General features: G+C 46.2%; 1 protein-coding gene across 1 annotated transcript in view; it reads right to left on the reverse strand.

Annotated features, from left to right (window-relative positions):
* clasp1a (cytoplasmic linker associated protein 1a) overlaps window positions 1–25,536 on the reverse strand; it is a gene marked incomplete at both ends in the record, with an annotated part of 181,901 nt that overhangs the window by 40,564 nt on the left and 115,801 nt on the right. The window contains 10 exons of the mRNA XM_083639560.1: window positions 715–819; window positions 4,801–4,971; window positions 7,532–7,558; window positions 9,192–9,308; window positions 19,725–19,895; window positions 20,372–20,418; window positions 21,402–21,569; window positions 21,861–21,938; window positions 22,696–22,755; window positions 23,019–23,089. Coding sequence (XP_083495686.1) covers window positions 715–819; window positions 4,801–4,971; window positions 7,532–7,558; window positions 9,192–9,308; window positions 19,725–19,895; window positions 20,372–20,418; window positions 21,402–21,569; window positions 21,861–21,938; window positions 22,696–22,755; window positions 23,019–23,089 — 1,015 coding nt within the window. The remainder of the gene's footprint in view (window positions 1–714; window positions 820–4,800; window positions 4,972–7,531; window positions 7,559–9,191; window positions 9,309–19,724; window positions 19,896–20,371; window positions 20,419–21,401; window positions 21,570–21,860; window positions 21,939–22,695; window positions 22,756–23,018; window positions 23,090–25,536) is intronic.

Below are 25,536 nucleotides of genomic sequence, written 5' to 3' on the forward strand. Positions count from 1 at the left end.
TCTCGTGAACAAATGTGAGAGGTTTTCTGCAGTTGGGTCGGATCGAGGTCGGATCACATTCTCATCACAAACGAACCGGAACTAGAGTTAGTTTGGAAGCGCACCAAGACCACCTCTCCAAAGAGGTCTCGGTCCAGTTTGGTCCACTTTTGGTGGTTCGATTGCTGCATTCACACCTCCCCAAATGAACCGCACCAAGGAGGGTGTGAAAAGGACCCGTTTTGAGAGACTAATTCATATGTAAAAGTTACGCTCTCCAGCTTTAAATCACCACTTTATGCAGGTTCATTCAAAGACAAGTCAAAAACACTAATCAAAGTAAAACAGTCCAAGACAAAAACAAAAAAAGGTACATTTCAAACTAAGATGATACAGCACTGTCATATATACATCTGGAAAAAAGAAAGAAAGAATTAAAAAATAAAAACACCCACCAGCGGGGGCAGTATTCTCCCCCTTAAACCCAGAAAGTTAGTGCATGCAGAGGGGCAGGCACAGATTGAAGCTAGTGTGAAGGAGATTCTGCTGCACAGACAGACCACAGATGGAGGAGTGCATCTGAAGGAGGGGGTTTCTCTATTTGTCTGGGAAGGATTTCCCCTTGGGAAGGGGCGGGGCGGGGGGGGGATGACTCCGGGTCGCGGGGTGAGCGGCACTCACCCAGAGGAGTGACGCCCCGAGCGGGGCCGGGGTGGCGGGGTGAGCGGTACTCACCCAGAGGAGTGATGCCCCGAGCGGGGCTGGTGTCGCGGCTGCTCTCGCGACTGGTGTCGCGGCTGCAGCCTTGACTCATGCTGGGGCGCGGGATGCGGCTCCGGGCTAGCGTGCGGTAGGGAAGAGCGGCAGGAAGAAGAGCTTTACCACACAGCCTGGCTGTCAGGACAACAGGTTAGGAGGTGAGGTTAGTGCACATTCATCAGGTAAAGTGGGTGAGAGAGAGAGGGAGAGAGAGAGAGAGAGAGAGAGAGGGAGAAGGAGGGAGAGAAGAGATAGAAATTGAAAGGGAAGAAAGAGAAAGAAAAAGGCAGAGTAAAAAGAGAGAGAAAGCAACAGTAGCTGGGTGTGTGAGAGTTGGTCATACAGCATGTAGCTACAGTAGCAGGTGAAGGTTAGATACTCTGGACACTCAAGAGCAACTGTGTTAACTTGCAACAAAGATTAGATACACAACAGGCATTTCTGGGTTCATAACATCTAAAATACAAAATAGTAAAAACAAAAGAAAGAAAAATGAACGATAAGCCCCCGGACAAAAACAAACAAACAAACAAACCAACAAACCCTGCAAATATGACTGATGTTATCTTCAGCTAGAGACAAAATGAGAAAAAACAAATGAAGTATCATCTCCAAGTCATCAGAAACATTCATTTTGCATCATTGTAACTCCGTAGTAATGACACTTGACTTCATGTCTCACAGTATGGCATATCCAAACAGCTACTGTAATATAAGTAAGTGGACAGATCAAAAGGTAGCCTTTCCATAAACACATGACCATGGCACACAAGAAGCCATGATGGAGGGAGATATTGGCCATCTAGGGCGATGACGATGCACAATATCAAATCGATGGAACAGAGGGGAGGGGCCTGATCGTAGAGAGGGGAGGGGCCTGATCGTACAGAGGGGAGGGGCCTGATCGAACAGAGGGGGGGGGGGGGGGGCTGATCGTACAGAGGGGAGGGGCCTGTGACTCAGACTGTCAGGAAGGCTGTCCCTGCCTCGCATTTCCACGCACTGTTAGCCATCTATAGAGCTGGAAAGTCACATGGTACTGTACTGTGGTTGTGGAAGAGGTTTTCCCTGAAGACAGGTTGTGCTGTGCTGCACTTATCAATGCTCTGTACGCATGCTGAGGGGGGAGAAACAGAATCCGCCACCTAACAGACTTGATGATGTTTGGTGAAGCCTCGAAGCTTTCAGGCCGTGGGAATGTGGTTCCTTGTAGCGTGTTTACAACCTGGATACAGGAGATGGACAGAATATGCCGCAAAGTTGCAGAAAGGTGCTACCTACCTGACTTTATCTCTTTATCAGGAAGTAAAGATAGGAAGGTGCAGTTGTACAGCATATCGCCGTGTTTTTGACATTAAGGTATGTGAGGAATGTCATTTATCAGTAGACACGGGCAGTACATGTGCGGGGTGTGATGCAAAGGTGTGATCTGTTGGTGTTTCATGCCTTGCGATAGATAGATAGATAGATCTCGATCGATCGATAGATAGATAGATAGATAGATAAAACAAAATGAAGAACACAAAAACGCTCCGTGAGCTGTGTTTTGTGCACAATGGAAGCGCTCTCAACATGATTTCCATAGAGTTCTGACTGAGAAAACGCCGCCTAAAGGAACACCATGTTGGATTTCAGTTTCTTAGGTCGCTTTCACATATAAGCTGGTGGCCTCGGTGTGATTCGGGGGGGTGAAGTTGCAACATGGTTTCATTTTTCATTTGGTCTGGTTCTCTTTCACACAGCAATTTGTCACAAGCGCACCAAACTTTCTGAACAATGTCACGTGGTCGAAACGGTCACTCAAATCTCTCCTCTTCTGCCACCTTGCCTGCTGAGGGCTGACTGAACAACACAAGTGAATCCGCGAAACACAAGCCATAGAGAAACACCACCTTTATGCGATCTTGGGATTTCTAAAAAACAGGAGCACATGCGCTCCTGTTTTTTATTGGTCGCGGTAACTTCCTTTTAAAAGAAAATAAGATAGTCCGGCACACCCACAGTGATTTGTGACCGAAGAGAGAGAGAGAGACCTGTGTGAGCTGAAGAGAGAGAGAGAGAGACCTGTGTGAACTGAAGAGAGAGAGAGACGTGTGTGAGCTGAAGAGAGAGAGAGAGAGATCTGTGTGAGCTAAAGAGAGAGAGAGAGAGACCTGTGTAAGCTGAAGAGAGAGAGACGTGTGTGAGCTGAAGAGAGAGAGAGAGAGAGAGATCTGTGTGAGCTAAAGAGAGAGAGAGAGAGACCTGTGTAAGCTGAAGAGAGAGAGAGACGTGTGTGAGCTGAAGAGAGAGAGAGAGAGATCTGTGTGAGCTAAAGAGAGAGACCTGTGTGACCTAAAGAGAGAGAGAGACCTGTGTGACCTAAAGAGAGAGAGAGACCTGTGTAAGCTGAAGAGAGAGAGAGAGAGAGACCTGTGTGAACTGAAGAGAGAGAGAGACCTGTGTGAGCTGAAGAGAGAGAGAGACCTGTGTGAGCTGAAGAGAGAGAGAGACCTGTGTGAGCTGAAGAGAGAGAGAGACCTGTGTGAGCTGAAGAGAGAGAGAGAGACCTGTGTGAGCTGAAGAGAGAGAGAGACCTGTGTGAGCTGAAGAGAGAGAGAGACCTGTGTGAGCTGAAGAGAGAGAGAGAGACCTGTGTGAGCTGAAGAGAGAGAGAGACCTGTGTGAGCTGAAGAGAGAGAGAGAGAGACCTGTGTAAGCTGAAGAGAGAGAGAGAGAGACCTGTGTGAGCTGAAGAGAGAGAGAGACCTGTGTGAGCTGAAGAGAGAGAGAGAGAGACCTGTGTAAGCTGAAGAGAGAGAGAGAGAGACCTGTGTGACCTAAAGAGAGAGAGACCTGTGTGAGCTGAAGAGAGAGAGAGACACCTGTGTGAGCTGGAGAGAGAGAGACCTGTGTGAGCTGAAGAGAGAGAGAGACACCTGTGTGAGCTGGAGAGAGAGAGACCTGTGTGAGCTGAAGAGAGAGAGAGACCTGTGTGAGCTGAAGAGAGAGAGAGACCTGTGTGAGCTGAAGAGAGAGAGAGAGACCTGTGTGAGCTGAAGAGAGAGAGAGAGACCTGTGTGAGCTGAAGAGAGAGAGAGACCTGTGTGAGCTGAAGAGAGAGAGAGACCTGTGTGAGCTGAAGAGAGAGAGAGAGACCTGTGTGAGCTGAAGAGAGAGAGAGACCTGTGTGAGCTGAAGAGAGAGAGAGCGAGAGAGAGAGAGAGAGAGACCTGTGTGAGCTGAAGAGAGAGAGAGACCTGTGTGAGCTGAAGAGAGAGAGAGACCTGTGTGAGCTGAAGAGAGAGAGAGAGACCTGTGTGAGCTGAAGAGAGAGAGAGAGACCTGTGTGAGCTGAAGAGAGAGAGAGACCTGTGTAAGCTGAAGAGAGAGAGAGACCTGTGTGAGCTGAAGAGAGAGAGAGAGACCTGTGTAAGCTGAAGAGAGAGAGAGACCTGTGTGACCTAAAGAGAGAGAGAGACCTGTGTAAGCTGAAGAGAGAGAGAGACCTGTGTGAGCTGAAGAGAGAGAGAGACCTGTGTGAGCTGAAGAGAGAGAGAGACCTGTGTGAGCTGAAGAGAGAGAGAGACCTGTGTGAGCTGAAGAGAGAGAGAGAGACCTGTGTGAGCTGAAGAGAGAGACATGTGTGAGCTGAAGAGAGAGAGAGAGACCTGTGTAAGCTGAAGAGAGAGAGAGACCTGTGTGAGCTGAAGAGAGAGAGAGACCTGTGTGAGCTGAAGAGAGAGAGAGACCTGTGTGAGCTGAAGAGAGAGAGAGAGAGAGACCTGTGTGAGCTGAAGAGAGAGAGAGACCTGTGTGAGCTGAAGAGAGAGATCTGTGTGAGCTAAAGAGAGAGACCTGTGTGAGCTGAAGAGAGAGAGAGACCTGTGTGACCTAAAGAGAGAGAGAGACCTGTGTGAGCTGAAGAGAGAGAGAGAGAGAGACCTGTGTGAGCTGAAGAGAGAGAGAGAGAGAGAGAGACCTGTGTGACCTAAAGAGAGAGAGAGACCTGTGTGAGCTGAAGAGAGAGAGAGAGAGAGAGAGAGAGAGAGAGAGAGAGACCTGTGTAAGCTGTGTTCTTACCGAGGCCCATGCGGTTGGGGCTGGTCTCTCGGCTGCAGCCCTGGCTGCGCGGGACGCGGCTGCGCTGGGCGGCGGTCGGCGTGCTGGAGGCTGACGCCGTGGCTCGAGGGATCCGACCGTAGCCACTGCTGTGGCCCAGCAGCTTACCTGGAGAGCTGGAGCGACTGCCAGCTGTGGGGTGATACACACACACACACACACACACACACACACACACACACACACACACACACACACACACACACACAGGAACAGACAGAGAAGCAGACACACACACGAGCACACACACACACACACACACACACACACACACACACACACACACACACACACACACACACACACACACAGGAACAGACAGAGAAGCAGACACACACACAAGCACACACACACACACACACACAGGAACAGACAGAGAAGCAGACACACACACGAGCACGCACACACACACACACACACACACACACACACACACACACACACGGTTCTGTCAAATCTCTTCTGTCAAATTAAGAGCTCAACAGCTCCCGTTCCATCAGAGAATTCCCCATTCATTTTCTCCATAGACATTCTGAAAAAACCTTATATAAAAAGTGTTAAGCCTGGAACCAAGCCAACTAGCCACCTACTGACTCGTGAGTGACCATGTTTTTGCTCCAAGTGAAATGTTTTATGGTGACTCACGAGTCAGTTGGTTGGCTGGTTGGTCGGCTTGGTTCCAGGCTTAAAACTCTTCATAAGATTTTTCGAAACATCTATGGAGAAAATGAATGGGGAATTCTCTGAATGAATGTATTTATTTTGAATATAAAATGAAATAAAAAAAAGCCCAGATACGTAAACAAACAAAACAAGGATACATTGGTCGAAAAGGAGTAGGTAGAAGTAAAACTTATATATTTCCTACCCCTTTCTCACTTAACTATTAAATAACTTAAACAGCTTCATAAATCTATTCACAACCAAATATTAAATATATATTCAGACTAATATCCCCAATGTTTTTACAACCCAAATGTAATATATAAACATCTATCCCAAGTTATTCACAACCCAAATATCCACCCAGTGTTTCAAAACAAATACATTCTAGAACAAACAACGGGAGCTGAGGAAACAGTTGATGTTGATGATGTTGTTGTTGAGCTCTATAAACACCCGGTGGTTTTGGGCGGCATTGCCAAAGGAACATAAGATAATGCGACACTGCGAGTCAAAAGTTTGGACACAGCACATTTTTCTTTATTTGGACTGTTCTTCATATTTTAGAATAATAGTAAAGACACCAAACCTATGAAATATAACAAATAAAATGTTGCAGTGAGCAAAAAGTGTTAAACAAAATCAAAACGGTCGTATATTTGTATTCTTTAAAGTAGCTGCCCTTTGCCTTGAGGGAAAGCCAACGACTGTGGAAGTAAATTCACACCGAGGCATCGACTTCACTGTTACTATTTATGTAAGAAACAAATGTCAAGCTTTTAAAGGCCCATTCCGTCAATTGTCACTGTTACTGACGCCGGTGGCCGTTAGAGTAACTGCAGGCAGCGTGTGAACGAGCTGACGCGCGGGCACCATACTCGCACGCGCACAAGCAGCTGTCTGGCAACAGCAGAGGTGTTGGTTGCTTTGTAACGTTAACTCATAAAAGTCACTTGAAAACGGCAACCTGGACAATTTATCGGTCAGATCAGCCTCGAGATACCCAGGAAGGATTCTGGATGAATTATCGGACGTTATTGTGGCATGTTTGGCCGTGTTTTGGCTTACATTGGCTGCGGGGAAGTGGATAGGATATTCACGTTACCGTGAACCAGGAACTACTACAGGGTGGGGGAGTCAGGATACAGTACGTTACGTTGGACACAGACAGGGTGGGGGAGTCAGGATACACTACAGTACGTAATTCGCTATGCTTTTTATGTCTGCTGCACACAAATTGCCCTTCGGGGACAAATAATAAACTTGAATCTTGAATCTTGTTACGTTGGACACAGACAGGGTGGGGGAGTCAGGATACAGTACGTTATGTTGGACACAGACAGGGTGGGGGAGTCAGGATACAGTACGTTATGTTGGACACAGACAGGGTGGGGGAGTCAGGATACAGTACGTTATGTTGGACACAGACAGGGTGGGGGAGTCAGGATACAGTACGTTACGTTGGACACAGACAGGGTGGGAGGGTCAGGATACGGTACGTTACATTGGACACAGACAGGGTGGGGGAGTCAAGATACAGTACGTTATGTTGGACACAGACAGGGTGGGAGGGTCAGGATACAGTACATTACGTTGGACACAGACAGGGTGGGAGGGTCAGGATACGGTACGTTACATTGGACACAGACAGGGTGGGGGAGTCAAGATACAGTACGCTATGTTGGACACAGACAGGGTGGGGGGATCCCGGTTCTAGCTAACGGAGCTGGAGGGAGACATATGCTGTGGCATCAGTGGGAACAACCAAACGTCAACAGTGAAAATAAAGTTCACAAAAACAACAAAATGGCCGAATGCAAACAAGACATTTCCCACATCAAAACAGCTTGTGGAAGTGTGGAGGGAAAAGAAAGGTGAAATAAACAGGTGAATGAGATGAACGGAGCATGCCGTTATGTGGTGAGATGAAGCTGAAACGCTAAAAAGGATGACGAGGCGGCGTGCAAAGCTCTGTGTGCTGGAGGAATGAGGGCGAGCTGGCTTGTGATTGGATGAAGCTGGGCCTTACCACTGATGGGATTGGCTGATCTGGATCCTGGGTGATGGAAGCAAGCGGCAGGATAGGTGGAGATCAAGAACGGTCAAAATATGACAGGACGTGTTATCAGGGTTGCCACTCTTTTGTAACGGTACATTTCAAGCACTTTTTTTCAAGCACAAATTCTTTCAAAATGACCTGCGGGTTAGCGAGGCAACCAGCCGCATATTTGAACTAAGAATGCCTACGAATGAGTTCAACAGCCAATGACGCAGCACAGCGATCAGCAAAACACTGTATGCGTGTAGCAGCCTATGCGGAGAGAGTGATACTGTAGATAGGAAGAACGTGTATATAAAAATGCTATCATACTGTACAGATGCAGCAATCCATTGGTTTGCCCTCTCAGTGTGATATTTCTGCATTAGGTCGCCGCGTGATACCCGTGATCTGTCAATAATGGCATTCAACCACTGGGGGGTGCATAGAGTCCATAATGTGGACATTCTGTGTTGTCAGCACATTGAACTGGCTGTCAGAGCTGTGTACCACAACGCAATGGAGCGAGGGATACTGTAAGGTGAGTACACTAACTGTACAATCTACAGTAGCATACTGAAACATAGTGTACTGTACACTCACCACTGCGATGCAGTTCAAATGTACGGTGGCTGCCGGTAAAGTGTGTTACCGGGACCTTGGCCGTGGGTGTGACTACCATACGCTAATGCTAGTTACTGTAGCAGCTAACGAAACGAGCGGATTTTGAGATGACAGAGCGCACAAGCACTCAGAGATTTCGGTAGGCTAAATCCAAGCACTTTCAAGACCCGTGGCAACCCTGGTTATGTTTATTTATTTCACCCGGCATGCACTCTGGTCAGCTGTGAACACGTTAGTCGCGTACAGATCACCGACAGCCCTCATCGGCATATACGCAAACACACACATGCACGCACTCCCGCACAAACAACACATGCATGCATGTAAGCACGCACGCACAAATACACAAGATTTGTGAGTGGCTGGAGTTTCTTCAGAGTACGCCGTTGCATGAGAAACACACACACACACACACACACACACACACACACACACACACACGCACACGCACGCACACGCACGCACACACACACACACACACACACACGCACACGCACACGCACACACACGCACGAAACTCTAAGACATCTCATATGACCTCTGCAAAAAGATCATACTGAAATATGAGAGTGACAGATTGGTATGCACACCAGGGTTCATACAGACAATACATCAAATTCAAGGACTTTCAATTACTCTTCGCAGCACTATTTTTCTGTTCATAAACTCCAAACAAAAGCAAGAAATATTTCCATAAACCTCACTGTGTTTTTAACAGCCATCAATGCTTTAGTTTACATCATAGCTTCACATCTTCACAATATCTTCAGTCATCTTTCCCAGAATTCATTGATCTTCTTTTCTTTATTAGTTGTTGTTGTTGTTTGTTTATTTCAATGTCTTATTTACATTTATTTTCTTAAATTTTGAAAAGTTAAATTTAAGGACTCTACAGATTAATTAATTGATTGAAATGTCATTGAACCCATGTCACCCCTTGAAGAGACTCTTGATTTTACTACGATTTGAGTAGTGTGTGTGTGTGTGTGCGCGCACACACACACACACCGTGTATATCTGTACTTACGCTGGGATTGAGAGACCACTTTGGCTTTGGCTCGGCTGCGCCCTCTACTGTCCACCATGGTGGTGGTACTGGGGCCCGCCGTGCTGGCTGAGCTTTGCCTCCTGGTGCGAACACGACCTGGGGAACGAGAGAGGGAAGAGAAGAGAGAGAGAGAGATACAGTGCAGAGACAAAGAAGCACAAGGAGTGAGTTCAATCCACTTGCATTGTTCACCACGGTTTAACCCCAACCCTGGACAGAGATGCTGGAAAAGAGAAAGTGTGGGGAGACAGAATGATGAAGGAGACCTGGATGTGGGGAGAAGCCAAGGCCCCCTGAAAAACACAGAGGGAGGAAACAGACAAACCCAGGTCCATTAGTATTTTGCAAATCATTCTTAGCGTTTGTTCAACCTGCATGGAGTAGGTCGGAGATGGGTGGCGTTTGCCATGTCAGCAAAGGTTTCAATCCCAGAAAAGTAGGACGATGGGCCGATGTTTCTGGTAGTCATTCAATTGTAATATGTGGTAAAGCTCACTTATGTATTTGGCATCTAGATAGGCTATAGAACAAACCAAAAGAATAACTGAAAATACTATTTGACCCAGGTCTGGAAAGAGACAAACACAGACTATCCTTTGCATTTGCCTATAACCCATTGATACCTGATGCAGCATTTGCGTGTATATCCCTCATTTGTGTGCGTATCCCTTTAAGACCGTGAACCGCGTATGGCGCGGTTCGCGGTCTTAAAGGGATACACACACAAATGCTGCATCAGGTATCAATGGGATAACACAGCACTATGCTCGAGAAATAACCTGCAACCTGAAGAAATACTGTGCCTTGACATTCTGATGTTTCTCTTCATTACACATTGTGGGGGAAAGTGTATTGGAAGTACACAAAAAACAATTTCTCAGCATGGTTAGCATTCCTAATTCAAACCAGCAGGTACTGCTAGCTGCAAGCTAAAAGGCGTAGCTAGCTTGAGACTAGAGGTGGCCTTTCGCTTGAGTGACAAGCGCTAGAATGCTCATTGGCACTTTCAGTTGTTAGATGTTAAATGTTATGCAGTGACATATTGACAGCAGTGTGTAGTGAAGACATGAAGACACCAAAACTCAAAATGTCAAGGTACTGCTCCAATAAACATGCAGTGGGTCTGAAGCCGTTTGTCACGTGTGACAAACGGCTTCATCGTGACACCACACAACTTTGTCCACTTTATTAAAGGGATAGTTCAGTTTGTTTGAAGTGGGGTCCTATGAGGTACTCTCATACAGTCAGTGCACTGGGTAAAGCACTCTGGACGCATCGCCCACCGAGATAGGAGAACTGCACTCCAGCTGCGGCAGGCACAGAGAGCTGTCTGCTGAGTGAGATGGGGGCCAAGAGCAAAAACATACAAAACAACAGAAAGAATACATAAAGTGCTTCCATACTGCTCACCTGGCATAATGCAAGTCTCCACAAGCCCTGTGATGCCAAGTTGACTTGAAAATATGTCATTTACACCCTGTTTTTAGCTGAAATCGTCACTGGAGCTAGCAGCTGAAAGTTCAACAACTAGGGTACAACCTTGCTACAGTGACGATTTCAGCTAAAAACAGGGTGTAAATGACATATTTTCAAGTCAACTTGGCATCACAGGGCTTGTGGAGACTTGCATTATGCCAGGTGAGCAGTATGGAAGCATTTCATGTATTTTTTCTGTTGTTTTGTATGTTTTTGCTCTTGGCCCCCATCACACTCAGCAGACAGCTCTCTGTGCCTGTTGCAGCTGGAGTGCAGTTCTCCTATCTCGGTGCACGATGCATCCAGAGTGCTTTACCCAGTGCACTGACTGTATGAGAGTACCTCATAGGACCCCACTTCAAACAAACTGAACTATCCCTTTCCAGCACAGGCCGCACAGGGGGGCGCTGGCCGTAATTTGCCCATGTATAATAGTATCCTTCTTTGCCTTGTATATTTTGGTAATTTCGTCTGCTTTTTGCACGGTATAGTTAAAAAAAAAAAATCTTTAATTGGCCAAATCTTTGCCTATACTGTATATTCAAGAAAAATATTGGTATCGGTATAATATCGGTATCGGCAGATATCCAAATTCAGGTATCGGAAACGGATCGGAAGTGAAAAAATGTGGATCAGTGCATCCCTAGCTGTGACCTTGGGGGATTGGATGATAAGGTGGGGCCTACTGTATTATGCAACAGGCTGGGAATACCTGCGACAGCACAGGGTCCATATCTAAGCAAGTCCCTGGGAGACATGGACAGCAGCACAGGGTCCATATCTAAGCAAGTCCCTGGGAGACATGGACAGCAGCACAGGGTCCATATCTAACCAAGTCCCTGGGAGACATGGACAGCAGCACAGGGTCCATATCTAAGCAAGTCCCTGGGAGACATGGACAGCAGCACAGGGTCCATATCTAACCAAGTCCCTGGGAGACATGGACAGTGATAACAAGAATGATACTGGACACTAAAAATAAAAGCCAAGACCCTCCTTGCTAGGAAGTGTTGCCCTTTGGCACCAAATGCAGACCAATTGTGATAACACAATGTTGACAGATAGAGATACTATGAAAGGACACGAGTCATGTGACCCTCAGAGAACACAAGGTCGTGAGGTCAACACTGGAGAGATGAACCGAGCTTTCCTAATCTGTCACCACTGTTGTCTTTTCCCTTTATTACAAGGCTTGTTCTAGGAAGCAGAGGAGAGTGTGCTGATACGTCTAATCAGACTGATCTGGGTAATATCACAATGTAGTTTAGTGCGTTACAACTATAACTCTGCAATATGAACTTCAAATGCAGGGCCTGATACCAATACGATAAATGAGGATGTGTTAAAGGGGCCATATTATGCATTTCTTAATTTTGTATCATATATAATTGTTACAATCTTGGAGGGTCATATTAAACATGGGCTAAGCTTCAAATAAATAGGTGAAGGTGTTTTAATGTTACCCCCATGAACCCCCCCCCCCCCCCATATGAAGTCTCGTAGACGAGAGGATATGGATTTGTGCCGATTTGCGCGAGAGCCACAGTTCTGGTGACGTCAGGTAGGACTTGTTACCATGGTGACGCCAATTTTGCCAAGCCTAGCCCGGGCCCGCGGCGCGCACGCCCTGCCCCTCCCTTCCCTGTACTGACATTCCAGTAGGCTGCCGCGACAGTAACTAAAGCGCAAATTATGCTCGAGCGAAATCGCCGGCGCTGACTGCGCCGAGGGGGTCGCCGCAGCTGGGCGTCCTATCGGCGCAGCTCGGCGTGCAGCTCCTCGAAAATGTGACTGCGCCGTCTAGCGCCGCCAACTCCTTGTTGTGAGGAATGAGCAAATGCCATTTCCTCATTTAACGTGCTTGTCCCTCATCTAGCAAAGCCTTCTGCAGGCTCACCGGAATGAGTTTTGAAAGGGACAATAAAATGTTCCCCCACCCCACTCTCTGCACGATTGTGATTTGCAGTGGTTCTCAACGTGGGGTCCGGCTCCTCTTGTCTGGGCAGGGGTTTGCAAACACAAAGTTTCACCCCGCTGCCCGCCTGGAGTATTTCGGAGGGTGGGGGTTCTTAAAGGGACAGGACCTAAAACAGAGCGTTTCAGACAGAGGCTGAACTGAAGGGGGCAGTGAGAGCCAGTACAAGATAAACTGAGTTTTTTAAACTATGAATGATGCAATAAGTTACCCTACTGGAGGCCAACAATAAAATAATAATACATTATATTCGCAAAATATGGGCCCTTTAACTCATTGAGTGCCAGCCACTTTTGGAGAACGGACGCTCCCAGTGCCAGAGTTTCAGAGCGTTTTCAGTGATTTCTCGGGGCCCACAGAATATTGTGTGATATTACTATGTAAACACTGAACACGCACAAAGAACGATGAGACTCTATTCTATCATCTGCAAAAAAAAGTTTATTGATCCCATTTTCCGTTCTTTAGTTATGAGCCGGAGAAGATAGCTTGATTCATCCAAAAACAGCAATTTTTTTCTAGAAGCTGAGATAATTGGCCTTTTGTGAAATTAAACATTTCAAGCACATCACTGACTCTGAAGCTAATCTTTTCTAATGTAGTCACACCTCAAAAATAATTTCCTTCAATAAAACAGTTTAGGCCAGGGAATTTTGTTTGGCAGAATAATATTTTTAGCTACAACCAGCAGCGCTGGCCCCTGCGTGCGCTGCTGGTTGCAGCTTCTTGCTGGTCTTGATTTGCTGCTGGTGGGCATCGGATATTCTGGCTTGCGTTTGTCAATCCTGTCCTGCTGCCTGGGTCTGTCTGGGTGTTGCGTGCTGCTCTGCGTGCCCCCCCCCCCCCCCCGCCCCGCCCCGCCCCGCCCCGCCTCGCCTCAACTGCACACTCCTCCTCCTGTCTGTGGTGGCTCTCTGCTGAGTTTGCTGTGCGCACAGTGAAGGGTGCGCAACATCCAGTTTTTTTACAGCGTTCCGCGTGTGTTTGTCACCGGCAACGATGCTTCCAGTTGAGAATAATAACAACTCCACGGTGTGGATGTGCGGATGTGCTGTCGCAACCGACACGGAGCGGCTCAATTGTGGGAGCAGATTGGCTGCTGCAGGCACAGCTGCAGTAACGTGCTTCAGCATATCGATGCATACGGATGCGATGCGATTTCCGTTTCCATAACGACTTCTTCTTTGTTTTTTCCTTGCCTTTCTGTTATGTGGAGAGCACTGTCGCCACCTAAGGGTTCTGTAAAATAGGTTATAGACCTCCAATAGCTACAATAGTTGTACCAGAGATGTATCAGGGATTGATCCACGTCCCACCGTCAAAAAACGCAATTGACGACAATCGTCGTCTTTGGCACTCTACGTCAGTATTTGAATTGACGACAGCTGTCGTCATTGGCATTCAATGAGTTAACAACTCGAAATAAAAAAGGCGAAGAAACCTGCACTGTGCCAGCCACCCTACCCCTGATCTTCTACTCACTTGGATTGGTACAGTATTACAATTAGCTACACAAAACCTTTTCTTTCCTCGGTAAAGCACAGGACACGGTGCTTCAGTAGGAAGCTACTTGTGAAACTGTAAATGTCAAATCGGTGTTCAGATTAAAACCTGCTGAGAAGTCAATAAGAGAGCCAAAGTGAACGTCACTTCCTGCCTTTCTCTGTGTACCAGCATCTGAAAACATATGAATCAATTTAAAATATAACTTTGCAGGTCAAGAAAGTCACAGTTTGTGGTCAAACGGTGGCACTATAAGTTATAAATCAGAAAGACGACGCACAATCACAAGGACAGCACTGAAAGTAAGAGACAGGAGGAGTGGATGCGTGATTTAAAAGAGGACATTTTAGAATGTGAATGGGCTTTAATATGCTCAAAAGCACCAACGCAAACAATCAATACTCGACTGAGATTAATACAATATAATTGGATAATGAGAACCTACATCACCCCAGTAAAGTTAAGTACATTTGATCCGAATATTCCTGATACTTGTTATAAATGTAATCATCAAGGTACTTTGTTTCATTGCTTGCGGGAGTCTAGTGGGAGTCAACGATTTTGGACTGCGGTGACAACTTATATCTCCCGGATTACCTCCACACCATTGCCTCTTTGCCCTAAATTGTGTTTCAGTTTCAGGAAAAAAAAAATCTTTCTCGACATGCATAGTTATCTTTTAAATTGACTAAATTTACATACATGTAGTAGGGGATCAAAATAAGTAACGTATCGCTCCGTTCACCACCATTCATATTTTTTCAGATGCTGGTACTGTAGGTACACAGAGAAAGGCAGGAAGCTCTCTATAGACATGTTCAGAATGACAGGATTTTGGACACAAACACACAGACATGTGGCTAACAAGATAGATGTTGACATAAGTTCACTAGGAGGACGACACGGTCAACAGGGCAGACAGGAAAGGTGGGGAGAGAGAGAGAGGGGAAAAGGACCACGGGTCGGATTCGAACCCGGGTCGGCCGCGCAAAGGACTGAGCCTTTGTGGTACGCGCTCTACCCGGTGAGCCACCGGGACGGGACGCCCCAGTTGACGGAAATCTGAAAGTGCACCCACCCCCTTATAGCGGCACATCGACTTCTGAAAGAAAACGAGAGCAAGAATTCCTTTCCCCCGGTTAACTTGAAAAAGAAGCCATTTCATTTGGAAGAAATGACCCGACAGTACGACACAGCGATGTTGGACTTGATCGCTGTGTCGTGAACAGAGAGCAGACGTGACGCTTGGTAACAGTTGTTAGGGTTACAGTAAACACAACAAGTCCATGCAGACAGCCCCATGCAGAGTTCCACACAGCTGACGACCACTTGGGGGAGGAGAGGAACAGTGGACACAGACCAGACAAAGAAGAAGGAGAGAGGTGGCAGAAACGTGTAGTCCCCTCCTGACATGACGAAAAGACACACTCATACAATACACACAGACATAGGCCTTCACTCTCTTGCATACTGTGCGATTGCACGTATTACACACGGGGCACGCACGCACGCACGCACTCACGTACACGCACAGATCTTACCATCGCTTTTACCAGGCGTGCCATCTTTTGGGCATTTAAGGAGGAGAGGTGTAGAGGAAGACATTAGTAGCAATTGAAGCAGGGAAAAAGAGTGAGTAAAGGCCATTAGTGAACCACAGGGACCCATTGGAGAATATGGGGGGGGGGCAAAAAGATTATGGTAAATTGGTATATTTAGTGGGAGTGGCTTATTCCTCGTTAGCTCTAAATGTTAGCGAAAGCTTCTTTAAAAGCGGTCAGGGCTTTTCCTACTCGGCGGCGTCGAAGCCATCGATCAAATGTGTCGGCGTAGGATTGAAAGAGTTCCTGCTGACAGAACAGTCTAACGACGCCTTCAGTCATTAGTAAGGAGCTCGGGGGAAAGTCCATAAAAGCCAGTGACTTCAGAAGAACACGTCTTCGTACTTCATTAGGATGCGAGACTTTGAAGGATGACCACTTAGCAGCCATGACAGCCAACGCTTGGTTAACTCCAGACGCGAAGAGAGGGAGTGAGTGAGCTGTCTTCTTAGGACTCCTACTGTACATATCCAGTTTGGAAATTGTTACCGAAGGTTTATCATTCAGTATCTAAAATATAGATGATCCGATCAAGGACTCGAGTTACGTACTGTACTACCGTTAAAGGAACACTCCGCCCATTTTCAACCAGCTTTGTATCATTAGAACATCAGTAGTATATCAGAAAACTGTAAACTGTTTTGAAGTCTGTCATTTAATTTGACAGTTATTGAGTGTTAAAGTGTGGACCAGTGACATCACTGGTCCACACTAACTCAAATGAATAACTCATGAACTCAAATCAACTCTCAATAACTGTCAAACTAGATGAATGATGAATAGTTTGACAGTTATTGAGAGTTGATTTGAGTTAATGAGTTATTCATTTGAGTTAGTGTGGACCAGTGATGTCACTGGTCCACACTTTAACACTCAATAACTGTCAAATTAAATGACAGACTTCAAAACAGTTTACAGTTTTCTGATATACTACTGATGTTCTAATGATACAAAGCTGGTTGAAAATGGGCGGAGTGTTCCTTTAAAGACGACGTTTTGCTTATCACTAGCTCTTTCTCAATGTGCGTTCTTGTTAGCTTGGTTAAAAGCATCCTGGTCACATGACCTCACATTCTGTTTTGCTGCACGGATCAGACTGGACATGGATTCCAGTGTCCAGGAGTAGGCTACTTGCGTTGACAAACTCCCTCGGCCAATCAGCGTCGCCAAATCCAATCCTAATCCAGTCGGAAGAACGGCCAAAACGTATTTTCTGCTGAGAAATTCCACTAGTGTATACTCTTGTTCTTAACTGCATGTATGGCTGTGTTTACTCTACTAACGTTAGTACCGCTCGTTGCTTCGGGAAGACGCCATTACTGTTTTGCCAGCGGCGGCCTAGCCCCTTTTAGGCACTCCTCCGGGTATGACGTCATCGTCACGTGATCGTCAACCCTGCAAGAGTCCCTTATCCGTCCATAGACTTCCCTGCGACTCTCGCTCTCAAGCTGTCTAAATCAGCGATACGCACGTATTTACAAGTGTCACAGAAACAAGCCACCTACTAGAACAGAAGGGTTCATTGCTTCCCGACGGCGGGGTTTGAAAGCTCGATGCTGCTCATAAATGCCTCTTTTTATCCGAATTCTGTGCTGGTGACATTATTTTTACCGAGCTTTCGACCAGGGGGGGGCGCTGTTGAGCGCTGCGATGGAATGTGAGGTCCTGTGATCAGGATGGTTTTAACCAGGCTACATTCTTGTGTCCTCCATGATGTTCTATCTAACAGCAGAACCCCAGGTTATTGCAGGTACTGTATTGAGTAGTGGTGTAACAGGTTATTGCAGGTACTGTATTGAGTAGTGGTGTAACACAGGTACTGTATTGAGTAGTGGTGTAACAGGTTATTGCAGGTACTGTATTGAGTAGTGGTGTAACAGGTTATTGCAGGTACTGTATTGAGTAGTGGTGTAACACAGGTACTGTATTGAGTAGTGGTGTAACAGGTTATTGCAGGTACTGTATTGAGTAGTGGTGTAACACAGGTACTGTATTGAGTAGTGGTGTAACAGGTTATTGCAGGTACTGTATTGAGTAGTGGTGTAACACAGGTACTGTATTGAGTAGTGGTGTAACAGGTTATTGCAGGTACTGTATTGAGTAGTGGTGTAACACAGGTACTGTATTGAGTAGTGGTGTAACAGGTTATTGCAGGTACTGTATTGAGTAGTGGTGTAACAGGTTATTGCAGGTACTGTATTGAGTAGTGGTGTAACAGGTTATTGCAGGTACTGTATTGAGTAGTGGTGTAACACAGGTACTGTATTGAGTAGTGGTGTAACAGGTTATTGCAGGTACTGTATTGAGTAGTGGTGTAACACAGGTACTGTATTGAGTAGTGGTGTAACAGGTTATTGCAGGTACTGTATTGAGTAGTGGTGTAACAGGTTATTGCAGGTACTGTATTGAGTAGTGGTGTAACAGGTTATTGCAGGTACTGTATTGAGTAGTGGTGTAACACAGGTACTGTATTGAGTAGTGGTGTAACGGACCGATCCGTGATCTGTACGGACCCCCCCCCCCCCATGCGTTTGACTGCCGATGTTACTTTTTAAAGTAATAATTGCCTAAATGTCGATGCAGAGTTGCAGTGAACAGATTAAGACAAGACAGATGCGTGCTGTGTTTTACAATGATTGCGATAGGAGAAGGGTGAAAAGGAAGAGCAAGTAGGGCTGGGCAATATAATCGATACGGCAATATATCGCGATATTTTATTTCCCGATACTGTATCGATACTTGGACGCCAAGTATCGCGATTAAAAAATAAATAAATTGCAGGCCATGCCATGCCAGGCCTCTGCATCTGGTGATTCCCACCCCTAATCGATACTGTATCGATATTTCCCATATCGATGCGTTCAGTAACACTCAACACTCGGTAGTTTTGACTAAATTTGTCCACTAACTTATCAGTATAAAGTGATGTACATATTATTACACTACCTGGGCGGTACACAGTGTGTTGTATCTTTAGCTCTATTATTTAATTTTGAGTCAATTCTGTAGAATATCGCAATATGTATCGCATCGCAATATATTGTGATACAATCGTATCGTGACCCAAGTATCGTGATACGTATCGTATCGTGAGATCCTTGCCAATACCCAGCCCTAAGAGCGAGTGATGTAAAAGCATTCGCTTTCACCTCCACTGAGTGAAAACCCGTTTGGCCAGTGGTTCTCAGCGTGGGGTGTGGAGATCCATCACAAGACCACCAGGGGTCCTTGAAGGCATCCCAGCGGGCCCCAAGCAAATTGATGAACCGTTCAACTTCATTATTTCATTTACAAGGACAATTGTCGACTGTTGAATGGCTCTTTTTTTTTAATCATAGTTTCACTGTTACATCTCTACCTACAATACAGATAGTGAGTTCTGGACAAAAACATATAATAAAGATATGATCTGATTTGGGTCCAAGAGACACAATCTCATCAAATGGGGGTCCGTGGCCCGAATGTGGACTAAATTAGGGGTCCTTGATATGAAAAAGGGTGAGAACCACTGCTATTAGGCTATGACTTCGGGCATTCTCAGTGGCGTAACTGTGAAACTGAGCATGCTTGCCATCAATGAAATAGATTGCGAGATTGTGACGTTTATTGCAACTTCGGCAATATGCTGCCTCCCCTTCGACACACAGCTCCACGCGGCGCTGCTCCAGTCTCTTTGCCCGTCTGTGGCATAGCCGTCAGTGTTGATAGGCTATTACTTGTGACGTGTAACCAATCAGAGGGTTGCTGTTGGCTTGACACTGAGCGAAACTACCGAGTGGTGACTACTGACTACAGACCGAGAGAGGCAGCTGCATCAGAAACTTGCAATATGACTAGAAAGGTTTTGGGTGTGTTCTTTCTCTGAAAACACTTTGTAATGAATCTATAGTGTCGTGAAGTTGCCACGCAGACTTTGTTGTTCCTGTTTTTTTGGGGCGACTATGATCAATGGCTTACCTAGTGAGGCATAGGAGCCGGGGGGAAGGGCAGCTGCGGAGCTGAAGGGGGAGGAGGCGGGAACGGTGGAGAGGCGGGACTTGGCGCTGGAGGCGGCGTTGACATCGATGTCACTGCGGGAGCGCTGGAGAGAGCCTGGTGTGGTCGGCACCCTGGCACTCACCAGCTTACCTGGGACAGCAGAGAGAGAGAGAGAGAGAGAGAGAGAGAGAGAGAGAGAGACAGAGAGAGAGAGAGAGAGAGAGAGACAGAGAGAGAGAGAGAGAGAGAGAGAGAGAGAGAGAGAGAGAGAGAGAGAGAGACAGAGAGAGAGAGAGAGAGAGAGAGAGAGAGAGAGAGAGGGGGTGTATTAGGAAGTGGTTCTCTACTTTTGCTTGTCCCTATCCATATTGGAGACCATATCCGAGAGGCTACTGCTGATGAACGTCAACAGTATCAGATCCCTGTCAGAAGGTTCTACGACCATTGGGATTTTTAAACCTTTTCAAAACCCAACTGGATAAACTCAAAAATACCTGGTGGTCAAGCTAAAAGCAAGCCTGTTTTCCTTCGATCATGGAAAATTGACATTCTGTAGGAAGTCTCCACCCAATAGTGATGATGACATGAATTAACAGTAACCAGGGACACAGTAGGAAGTGGCTTACTCCTTGTTATGCTGCCTCCAATGACGCTCTTCACAGACAGCGGCCGGCTGGGGAGAGAGGCAGAGAAAGAGCTCATGAGGTGAATATCAAAACTGTGTTGGCTCCAGATGCTAAGCTAAGGAGTGCTACTGCACTACAATGCACGTCACAACTACTGAGTCCTGCAGCAAATCTGCGATGAAAGCACCACATCAACATGCATTGAATTTAGTTAGCTACTAAAAGGCATGCAATTATGGTACTACAAGACCATTTTGGATTTAAAAAAAGTCTGATAAATTGGTAGAGTATAGTACAAGCATTGGTAGGGTTAAGGAGTCTAACTCTCTGTACAGGACAATGGACATCAGGATGAAAACCTCAGCTTCCCACCAGAGAGGGGGGGCATTTCAAATTCAAATTGAAGGATGAGCTCACCCTCTACAACATGCACCCCCCCCCCCCCCACATACACAGACACACACACACACACACACACACACACACACACACACACACACACACACACACACACACACACACACACACACACACACACACACACACACACACACATGATGCAATAATCCTAATGGATTTGGTATGAGGTCATTAGCCAACATGCTCCATGGGGGATCTGTAAACTGGACAAATTAAGGCCATTTCTCCAAGAGAGTGTGTGTGCATGTGGCGGTGTGTGTGTGTGTGTGTGTGTGTGTGTGTGTGTGTGCATGTGGCGGTGTGTGTGTGTGTGTGTGTGTGCGCATGTGGCGGTGTGTGAGGGCGGTCAGCAGCATGCTCATGCTGCCCATCAGACAATAATTACCAATGTTTTTACAACATTCATTAAGGCAGATGCATTAGTGGCTTCCTCCAATCAATGACAACAAATAGATGTGCAAAACAATCTAGCATGGAGGGAAAATAAAGATAGGTAGAGAGGAGAAGAGGTAGGTGGAAGGAGGCGGGGAAAGTAAAGAAGGAAGGAAGGAAGGATCCAATAAAAAAGGAGATGACTGAGACAACAGCAGAGAGGCATCATGGTTCTTACTTGAGGCTCTCCTGGGAGGAGGACGAGGAGCGGTCGGACTGGGGGAGAGACACGATGCTGTCAGAGCTCTTCAGGTGAGACTGGAGGGCCTTCTGATAGGTGGACTCCAGCGCCTGGAACAGATGCTCCGCCTCCCGGCTATAGTGGCCATGGAAACCCCAATAGCATCTATATGGGTGAAGGCAAGAGAAGAGGAGAAGGTGAGACAAAGACAGGTTCAAAACGTAGCCAGAGCCAGAGATGTTTGATAGCTCATTAAAAAATTCTGTCAATTAGGGTACACCAAGAAAACACGCAATGTGCTCTTCCTCTAAATTAGCATAACTGTAGCGACATTAAAAAAAAAGTTAGGTGTGGCAGCGTCGCATAACACAACGGCAGTGGATTGAATGCTTCAGAAAGCCCTACGCTATCGATGAAACAGAAAACGTCACTTACATGACTTTAAATGTCACTTACTTTCTAGCGATGGATCTGGCCTCGGAGTCGGCGTCGTGGATGCCTTTCTTGATGGTCTCCGTCAGAACGGCCACGTGCCTGGGATAGTAAGGGAACATGATGAGGGCAGAAGTAACTTGGAGGAGAATGGAAACCCAGACGCACCCAGCAGGAGGAGACAGACGCACTTCCTGGTGACGCGCGCTCAAGATTTCAGCTGAAACCCAGGAAGTAGAGACACAGACCGCTTTGCTGCACTAACGCCTCACACGTCACGGACACACGGCGAAGACAAAAACAACTCTCTTTACTATCTCTTCCTATTTTATCCCTCTGGCGGTCCGCAGGAAATGTGGCCACCCGCCAGGATTTTTGCGTGCTTTTTAAACTCTCTGCTGAGGTTGTCGTGGTTACGGAGACGGGAAGCCGCCTCATCGCCGGGGAAGGGGGGGTGGGGGGGTGGGGGGGTGGGGGTCTTGATGATGACGGTTGTCCCGGGGCTCATCAATTTAAGCGGCTTCATCAGTGGCGCACCCAGCCAACGCTTAGCTAACTCAAATGCCACCGTGTGAGAGGGGGGAGGAGCCAACGCTTAGCTAACTCAAATGCCACCGTGTGAGAGGGGGGAGGAGAGGGAGCACCCCATCCACTCAGTATGCATGCCCTCCATTACACATAACGATGCCGCCAAAAAGTGCATCCACTCACTAATTTACACAGTTACACACACACACACACACACACACGCGCGCGCGCGCACGCACACGCACACTTTCTGTAAGTAATCAAACATGCTCAAAGTTTGTTTTGAAAAGAAACGGCTGAAGTTTTTCTCTACTTCATAGGTTACGCTTACCTTTCCAGTGCGTTGGTGGGCCACTCGAGTAGCATGAGTTCTAAGAAGTCATAACAGCGTCTGGAGAGGGGATCAAATAAAACAAATTATTAAAGTGATCAAAGCCTGACTTTAAAAATGTGATTTTAGAGGGATGATTTAAAAGATTACACTGATTCTTGACACAAATGCACAACATGGGGAAAAAATAAAGATCAATGCGTCCTCTAAAATGTTCAAGAGTGAGTTTTTAACTTTTAGGCCCACAATAGATCTCTTATCTCCAGTCTTCATCTGGCACAATGGGTCTGATAAACTGCAGCATCAGTGTGAGGTCTTCTTACCGTCTGACCGCTGCTGATTTGGAGGTGCAGTTACTGGTGATGATGGGGATGAGTCGTGGGTAGTGTGTGTGCTGGAAGAGAAAGACAGCAGTTACTGAGTCCATTACATTACATTACATTACATTACGTCATTTGGCAGACGCTTTTATCCAAAGCGACTTACAATAACACATTTTTGTCAGCAATAGAGCAATCTACTATGGAGCACAGTCTATAGTCGTGTTTCCATTACCGTCAGAAATGCGCAAAATCTAAATATCGCAATAGAAATTGGGTAATGGAAACACGTAAATTTCGAAAAAGCTCCCAAATATCGCAAAACGTTTTTGCGCTCTGATGAGGTGGTTTTTCAGACGTGTTGATATAGCAGTTTATCGCAAAAGTGTAATGGAAACACATTTTCCGCATTTGCACGTCATGTGACCCATCTTCTCCTTTGGAAAATGAAAGGAAATTAGGGAGAAAGGGTTTGATAAACCCTGGCAAAACCTTCGCAGCAAGTGGAAAACTTTGAAGCAACGCTACCTAGCAGAAAGACGTGTTGTGCAAAAGCGGAGCCGGAAAATAGATCATGTTTAATGGGAGAAATCGATGCCTGTGTGCGCGCATTTGGCACAGCGGCGAGATGATAAGCGGGATGAAAAGCACACCGGTGCGGTGCTGTTGACTGAAGTGATTAATACATTACACACGTTTCAGGTGCAATGTTATAATTATAATACACGATATTCTGACTATTGCACCATATCAGCCTTCCCCCCCCTCCTCCATCTCTAAAATGGGACAAGTTGTAGGCTACCTTTTTTCCTCTGCCTGTCGCGCTCACTGCATTCACCGCAGCCCGCAACATGTTCTTTTGAATTGATAATCAGGCTCGTTTATATGCGTTGTAACTTCATGTTGTGATTTGCATTGACCATTGGTTGGATTTGAGCATGCAGGGGACGGGATATGGGGCAGATCCGCGTGCGTAATCACTGTGGCAGCTGCTGGTAACGGGAATTGCGAAACTCAACTTCAATGGAAACGCCTACAAGTCGCAATTGTACATTGTCGAAGTTGTAGAAATATCGCAATTATTTTGCGAAAAACTGTAATGGAAACACAGCTTATGATAACTACAACTCCTGAAGGAACAGTGGTACAAGTTTAGGTTAGTGGCACAAGTTTGGGTTAGTTTTTTTTTTTTTTTTTTTTTGGGTGAAAGAGAGAGAACGAAGTTACATGTAGATCAAGAAGGGCCCAGATGGAGCCTGAAAAGGTGTGTCTTTAGTCTTTTCCGAAAGATCGGCAGTGATTCAGCCGTCCTGACCTAAGGTGGAAGCTCGTTCCACCATTGAGGTGCCAGGGACGAGAAGAGTCGAGATCGGGATGAGCGACATTAACCACATTCTCCATCCTGGTCCTACAAGATTTTATCATGACTTCTCAGAAGTGCTTGATCATTCTGAAATGATGCGGTTATTGTGAATTGTTATGTATGACTGGTATTGAATTTATTTAATTAAATTAAATTTAAATTGAATTGATCTAACTGTCCATAGTATGTCTGGCACTGTCCCTTTGTGCGAGCGTCCCATTCAATCTAATTGAGGTTCCATAGCTTTGTCCTATTTGCCTAAATAAAACCCTGGTGTTGTGTAGGCACAGTATGCGGCTTACTAATATTATCATGACGTAACGTCATTTAATTTGGCACATCATTTCTGGGTATTGAAGTGCAAATTTGTCAAACAGTCAAATGCAACTATTAGGTTTTCTTATGGAAAGACTGTGTTTTTTTTGTCGTACCCGACAGTTTCGACTGCTGCTTCCTGCAGTCTTCCTCAGAGACGTCACGTGATGTTGTTGTGACGTGCTGTATGGCTGGTTTACAGTCTTTCCATAAGAAAACTTAATAGTTAATAATAGATAGACGAAATGAAGCTGTTTGGATTAGTCAAATGCAAGTTGGATATGCTTTAAAAACTATTTTGTGATTATCTGTCTGCAGAAATGTCATCAAGATTTATGGTGGTGGCACATTGGTATTTAATGATTAGATTCTGATTCAGAGTTGACTTAATTCTATTTAAACTCTGAGCAAACGGAGGCATCCTAACCCATGCCTGCTATGTTTATGTTGGTACAACAATATATTACAGAGAGCGGAGAAGTTACACACTTGTGTTTTGCTCATTAGTGAAACCCTAATGAATGAAAATCCTTCCAGATAAGCTCATCTCCCAGTTAGCCAGCCGCTTCTTTTCACCTGACAGGGGAAGCTTCACCGGTAGGACATAGCACGTGGGAGGATCACGCTATTCCAACGAGTTCCCCTCCCTCCGACCAGGCGGCCAGAGGAGGCACCACTTCAGCGACCAGGATATTGCATGTTTTGGTGAGGGGTTCCTATATGAAGGAAACCCCCAGGGGGCACGGGGAGAACATGCAAACTCCACACAGAAAGGCCCTTTTGACGACCCCACCCGGGCGGTGGGCACTCGAGGACATGCGGACGGGCACGCACTCCTTCAGC

This window comes from Poromitra crassiceps, assembly GCF_964638095.1.
Source record: "Poromitra crassiceps genome assembly, chromosome: 6".
NCBI lineage: Eukaryota > Metazoa > Chordata > Actinopteri > Beryciformes > Melamphaidae > Poromitra > Poromitra crassiceps.